This window comes from Brassica oleracea, chromosome C3 (assembly GCF_000695525.1).
Source record: "Brassica oleracea var. oleracea cultivar TO1000 chromosome C3, BOL, whole genome shotgun sequence".
Taxonomy (NCBI): Eukaryota; Viridiplantae; Streptophyta; class Magnoliopsida; order Brassicales; family Brassicaceae; genus Brassica; species Brassica oleracea.
This window is the reverse complement of record NC_027750.1, coordinates 24,010,638-24,017,523: the sequence shown is the minus strand read 5'-3', so window position 1 is coordinate 24,017,523 and position 6,886 is coordinate 24,010,638. Positions and strand designations below refer to the sequence as shown.

General features: G+C 38.4%; 2 protein-coding genes across 2 annotated transcripts in view; both read left to right on the top strand.

Moving 5' to 3' along the window:
• The window catches only part of LOC106335139 (putative BTB/POZ domain-containing protein At3g08660), a 3,666-nt gene extending 714 nt beyond the window's left edge, over positions 1-2,952 (top strand). Inside the window, exons 3-4 of the mRNA XM_013773576.1 lie at positions 559-1,644; positions 2,185-2,952. Of these exons, the coding sequence (XP_013629030.1) occupies positions 559-1,644; positions 2,185-2,685 (1,587 nt within the window). The 3' untranslated portion in view covers positions 2,686-2,952. The remainder of the gene's footprint in view (positions 1-558; positions 1,645-2,184) is intronic.
• Positions 2,953-3,844: 892 nt separating this feature from the next.
• LOC106335140 (sialidase-like) lies at positions 3,845-6,880 on the top strand. The gene is made up of 5 exons (XM_013773577.1): positions 3,845-4,200; positions 4,465-4,573; positions 4,960-5,068; positions 5,202-6,077; positions 6,373-6,880. The coding sequence occupies exons 1-5, from the start codon at positions 4,020-4,022 to the stop codon at positions 6,727-6,729; spliced, it is 1,632 nt and encodes a 543-aa protein (XP_013629031.1). The 5' UTR covers positions 3,845-4,019; the 3' UTR covers positions 6,730-6,880.
• The last annotated feature ends 6 nt before the right edge of the window (positions 6,881-6,886 follow it).

The window sequence follows — 6,886 nt, the reverse complement described above, 5'->3', positions numbered from 1 at the left end:
GAAAATCCCAAAAAGGCATCAATGTTGATTACAACTTCTGTGTTCAACCAAAATGATCTAAATCAAAATATAACAGAGTTCGCTTCACATCAACCACCTGATCCGGAGCATTCGACTTATTAGCTCATCAGGGTGGTCCTGAGCATATCAAAATGAAACATTGGCATAAAGCCCCAAACTTTTTTAAAAAAATTACATGGAGAAAGACCCTCAAATTTGTAAAAAACATTTTTAAAAAAACCTTTACTAAATTGCTTTTGGCTTCCAATATCTCAGGCACGCCCCTGTCTACCATCCTTAATTACCAATAGCAGTTCTCGTCAACCGTTGGAGGTTTACCACAAAACCATTAAAAATGTCAAAATTAATAGATAGAATATATCCAAGTTCCACATCGGATATTAGACTAAAGAAAACTAATACACATCTGGTCCAATTCTATTCGGATGAAGTTTTTGGGAAAAAAATATTTAAACAAATATTAGATTCAAAACTAACAATATCATATTTAGCTTCTGGTCAGTCATAATAAATAGTTTTTTTTTTCTAATATTGCAGTTTCCACTAGTAGCTCGATGTGGGAAGATGAGAAAGATAATGAGAGATCTCAAGGACTCTTCTTCCAGTATTGAGCTCAGAGACTTCCCCGGTGGACCTCTAACTTTCGAACTCGCCATGAAGTTCTGCTACGGCATCAACTTAGAGATCACACCCTCCAACGTGGTCGACCTCCGCTGCGCAGCAGGTTACCTAGAGATGACTGAAGACTACAAAGAAGACAATCTCATCTCTCAAACCGAGAGTTACCTCGACAAGACAGCTTTCCGCAACTTAAAGAAATCAGTTCAAGTGTTAACCTCGTGCGAGAGGCAAGAACTGTCCGAAAAGTTCAAGATTCCCGACAGGTGCGTGGAAGCTATCGCCATGAACGCTTGCAGGGAGCAGTTAGTATCGAATTTATCAGAGGAGCTCAAGGGAAGAGACTGTCTCGCGTGGTGGATAGAACAGCTCTCTGCTCTCGGCATTGATTACTACACAAGAGTTGTGTCCGTGATGGCGAGAACAGGTGTCCGGTCCGAGAGCATCGTTGCTTCTCTGATGCATTACTCTCAAGAATCACTAAAAGGTGTTATTGTCGACCGCAACTGTCAGGGGCAGAGGGAGATCGTTGAAGCTATTGTAACCCTTTTGCCGTGTGACGAGAGAGGATCAATCATCCCTCTCAGCTTCCTCCTTGGGATGTTAAAGATTGGAATCACATTAGGTATAGAGATCTCTTACAGGCTTGAGTTAGAACGTAGAATCGGACAGCAGTTAGAGAGCGTGTCTCTCGATGATCTGCTTATACCTTCTGTCGGAAGGGAAGAGTCCATGTATGATGTGGACACTGTGCATAGGATACTCGCGTGTTTTCTTGAGAGGGTTGATGAAGAAGATGAGGAGAGTGGTTGTGATTCAGACTCCACTGGTCATTACCATGGTTCGTTGCTGAAAGTGGGAAGGATCATGGATGCGTACTTGGCTGAGATCGCACCTGATCCGTACCTGAGTCTACAGAAGTTCACAGCTATTATAGAGAGGTTACCTGATTACGCACGGATGGTAGATGATGGGATCTACAGAGCCATTGACGTGTATCTCAAGGTAGGTATCTATATAATACAATAAACAAAATTAATTTGATTTTTACATATTTAAAACTCAAAATAGTTGTAACTGAATAAGAATAACTGCAACTCAAGATACATCAAAATAAATAAATAAATGAAAAATAGATTATGATAGCAATAAAATATCTTCTTATTTTGGTTATAGCACAATGGTAAAAATTCCAAAATAACATCATTTAAAAATTAAAAATACAATTTTACTTTATATTCGAGTTTAATTTAATGATTAGAGTTTAGGGTTTAGAATTTATGAGTGGAATTAGGATAATAATTTAAAATTTAGAGTAATTTAATCATTTATTATTTTTGAGTTTTTATCTGTTTGTGTTAGATTTGTCATAAATTTTCTCATAAATGAATAGGTCAAAATTTTATACATATACTTAAATGTATAGATGAAAAGTTGTTTTGTAATATATTTATACTGACATGCATGAATACGGATCACTCAATTTTTTATATTATGAAAACATGTGATTATTAGACTAATAATAATCAAATATGATATCATTAGGCTCATCCATTAATGACGGAAGAAGAACGCAAGAGTCTATGCAAGTTCATAGACTGCAACAAGCTTTCACAGGACGCAAGCAACCACATGGCGCAAAACGACCGTCTTCCTGTGCAGATGGTGGTACGTGTTCTCTATTCAGAACAGATGCGACTGAAGAAAGCTCTGTCGGGAGACTCAGATGAAGGTGTACTAGATTTGTCTTCGGGAGTTCTGAACCGAGCGGTTTCTCCAAGAGACAACTACGCATCGCTGAGGAGAGAGAACAGAGAGTTGAAGCTGGAGATAGCGAGGATGAGAGTGAGAGTTAGCGAGTTGGAGAAGGAGCAAACGTTGATGAAAGAGGGAATGATGGAGAGGTCTGGTAATAACGGTGGAACGTTCTTGACGTCATTGTCTAAAGGGATTGGGAAAATTGGGATATTCGGTGGTGAAAACCGGCAGAAGGTTAACCGGAAATCGAGGTCAGTTTCGGAGAGAAAGACAAGTCGAAAGAGGTAGTAGAAATGATGATGGTGGTGATGATGACAATTGACAAGGCGTTAGTAGTGTGAAACGTCAAGGTTGCTATATCTACAGAGAAAGAGACAGAGTCACATGTAGAGGGTGGTGTATTGGCCCGGATAGAGTGTGGAGTAGACCCATAATAGAACCAATGAGGTATCGTTTTCAGCCTATAGAAAAAAGAGGGGTATAATTGTGGGTTGGGTTGGGTCCAGGCCGTCTCTATCATAAAATAAATAATTAAAGTATTAGAGAGAGTTTTTCCATTGGGTATCTCATATATGTATATTAGTACTCCCTCTGTATTCCTTAATGCACAAAAATTAAAAAATTTACTTTTCTTTTAAAAATGGTTTAAAAAATATAATTTAAAAATCATTCGACCAATTACAGAAATGTCTACAACATCTAATTGGTTACACAGTTTTCAATAAAGTTAAAAAATAACATAAAAATATTAAAACATCATCTATTTTGACACAACAAAAAATCTTCTAAAACATCATCTATTATGAAACGGAGATAGTATAATTTTATTTTATTATATGACTAAAATCTAGATATATAAAAACAAAACATTTATACATTCAGTATAAGATATGAGTCTTTCATATGTTTTGTAGAATTCCTATAAGAAAAAAACGATTCTTCACATTTTACCTTTTTCCAAATTCTTCACAATTTCACGCCATTAGTTTTTATTAACTCTCCAAGTGAGGTGAAGGAAAAATATACTAGTGCTCTAAAAACATAATCAATAAGACGTGTTGGTTAGTCAGTTATGGGTTGCCATATTGTCAACAAATATTTTTAATTGTATTTGTAAGAGAGAAAGAAGAAGAAGAAGAACCAATTATATATTAAAAAAAACTGGTTTTGGTTTGTTAATAAATCAGAAGTGATAGGTTAATGAATATTTGGTAAACTGTAATATTCTAATCTAAATGTTAGTTACTGTGAAAACTGAAAACCTTAACTACATGACCTGTAATAACAAATTAGTTGGAAACCCACTTTGTATATATTTACTCTAGTTGAGTAGTGATCCAAGAAGAAACACCACGTGGGGGTCTAACTCAATACACATTCATTAGGAAACTTCCTTTCTTTGTCCGCCTCTTAAATTAATTTAAAAGAATTTTTTTTTTTAAAGGAGAGCGCATGATTGATGAAAGATGAACATGCAGCGTGATACCATTAGATATTAGTTCAATCATCTCTCAACAACTTCGAAGTGACACATTCATATTCTCCTACACATTGCCTTTCTTGTCTCTTGAGATCTGAATCTCCTCTTTCCTATCTCCAAATGGCGTAGCCTGTAAGCAACAATGAACAGGAATCTCAGAGAGTCTGTTAGCGGTGGGAGGAATACTCCGGCGGCGATCTCACAGTTTCGCAGAGGCAATTCTCAAAACGGTTGCTTCTCTAGAGATTCCGATGAGAATCTTGATCTCTTCTCTAAGATCCGTCGCTCTTTCCCCTTGTCTTCCTCCGACCATTTACCCGATGGTTCGTTTCAGATTCACCTTTCCTTTTTTAGAAACTTCGAATTTCAAAAAAAATAATCTCCAAAATAAAAACAGAAAACGATGTTAGTTTCGAACTGTCTTCGTCTCCTAGATTCGATCTCTGTTACTTTCTGTATTACAGTGATTTGAAGAGACAGCCCTGTCTTTTTTTTTTTTTTTTTTTTTTTTTTACATACTTTCGGACCAATGAGAAACTGTTGGATCTTGTTTAACACTATCTCTGCGTTTTGTTTTTTAATTCCAGTTTCTGCGAAACTCGGGAGGCTCTCTGTCGGATCCAAACCAACTCCTAAAGGCAAAGGTGGTGATGATCTCTTGTCTTCAGCTGAAGTAGGCAAAAATGATTATGACTGGTAAGTTTCATCTTCCCAATCTCTAGTCAGTGACTTCCCAAAACAAAATGATCCAATCAAACAGTATATCATTTTATTTGTGGATTTTCCACAGTGTATGCTGATATGTTGGTTACCTGCACTTGGGAGTGTTGATTTTTTTCCGATGTTGGATAAATCGATAGGCGATAACTAAACGTTTTAAAAGGGATTATTGGTGAAACGGATGACTAGACCGATTTTTTTGAACATCTTGATCGATTATTTAAAAAAATTGGTTAAGAGAAATCGTTTCATTTATGCATGAATTGTGTCGTCTACACCAATTTTTAGAACACTGGTTTTTTCTCTTGTTTTTGCTTTTGTGAGTGTTAAAAATCTTATTGGTACATTCATTTTTTCTATAGGCTTCTTACTCCTCCTGGTACACCTCTTGGGAACGATTCTCATTCATATTTGGCACCTCCAAAGGTTACATCTTCCGCTAGAGCTAGTTCTGCTTCAAAGACATCAAGGGTATGAGCCAAGCCCTATAAGTTTTCTTCTAGAACCTCAAAAAGTTTCTTCATGAGTTCTACTTTCTTAAAATAGAAACTACATTACCTTATTCATCATATAAGAGTATACTCTCTCTTTTTTCCTTTTACAGCTTTCGGTTTCACAGTCAGAGACCAGTTACCATCCCTCACGTCCTGCTAGAAGTAGCTCACTGACTCGCCCATCCATTTCTAACTCAGGCCGTTCACCATCATCCATCCTGAACACTAGCTCAGCTTCAGTCTCATCCTACATCAGACCATCATCCCCTAGCTCCCGTTCCTCATCTTCAGCTAGAACTCCCACTCCCACTCGTACTACTTCCCTCTCACGTGCCTCAACTCCATCCAGAATCCGTCCAGTGTCATCCACTTTATCTCTGGACAAGGCCAGACCCTCCCTAGGCTCAAGACCATCTACTCCAACTTCTAGAACACAGTCAAACTCACCAAACATAGTTTCTTCCAGACCAAACTCTCGTCCTTCAACCCCTACGCGTCGAAACACATCCGCCCCGGCAACAAACGGTCGTACCGCACCTTCACTATCTAGGCCAAGCTCTCCTGGACCATCTAGAGTTCGAACCACCACCACCACCAACACACAACAGCCAATTGTGCTACCAGACTTCTCTCTTGATGCACCACCTAATCTCAGAACAACTCTCCCGGGGAGACCAATATCAGCTGGTAGGTCTAGGCCAGTTGCAGCAAAGGCAAGTCCAGAACCCAAAGGTTCCATGACTAGAAGGAACTCATCTCCTGTTGTGACTAGAGGAAGACTCATAGAGAGCCAAGGAAAAGGCCGTTTGAGTGGTAATGGACAGCAACATAATACAGATGCACCAGAGCCGAGAAGGATTTCAAATGTTTCAGAGGTAACTTCACGGAGAACACTGAAGACTTCTTCAACTGTGATGGACAACAATAACAACGGGCTTGGAAGGTCATTATCAAAAAGTTCACTTGATATGGCCATTAAGCACATGGTACGTCTATGTCTCTGCCCCCAAGATTTGGGGGGGGGGGGGAGTATAAACATTTTAGTAAAGTTTAAATAATTTTTTTTTTTTCAAATTTGAGACAACTTTTCAAAAACTTTGGGAAACTATTTAGTAAGGATTTATATAATTTTATTTTCTTACAATTTTTTTTAAAAAATTTGGGAACTATATATAGGCCAATGCTTCATCAGCATATGCTCAACTATGCTCAACTGCTCTTGTGAATTTGAAGTCTTTTATCATGCTGTTAATATCTCCCCATCTTGATGATTGTGTGTAGGACATAAGAAACGGGAAGAGTAACGGTTGCGCAATATCAAGCACGACGTTATTCCCTCAGAGTATCAGACAAGCCTCGTCCAAGATACAGCCAATCCGTTCAGTGAATAGCCACTCGGATTCAATCAGCAGCAACAGCGCAGAGAACGGGAACGAAGCAAACGAGGGAAGAAGACTGATGGGGAAGTTGAGCGACAGGGACATGTATGAGAGCTCAAGGTATGACGCGTTGCTGCTGAAAGAAGACGTCAAGAACACAAACTGGTTGCATAGCATCGATGATAGGTCGTCAGAACATGGACTTATGTTTGATAATGGAGGTTTCGAGCTGCTCCCTGAGCCTTTTGCCCCACTATAACAATACTCGCACACCGCAAGTAAACAACTTATTTTTCTTTCTAAAACCACTTCTCTTATTTTTTCTCCAACACTGCTTGTTTGCTTGTTTAATGATGTGGAAAGAGACTAATATGTTTAGGCTCTAGTGGTTTGTAACTTTGTGGTTCTTGAGTGTT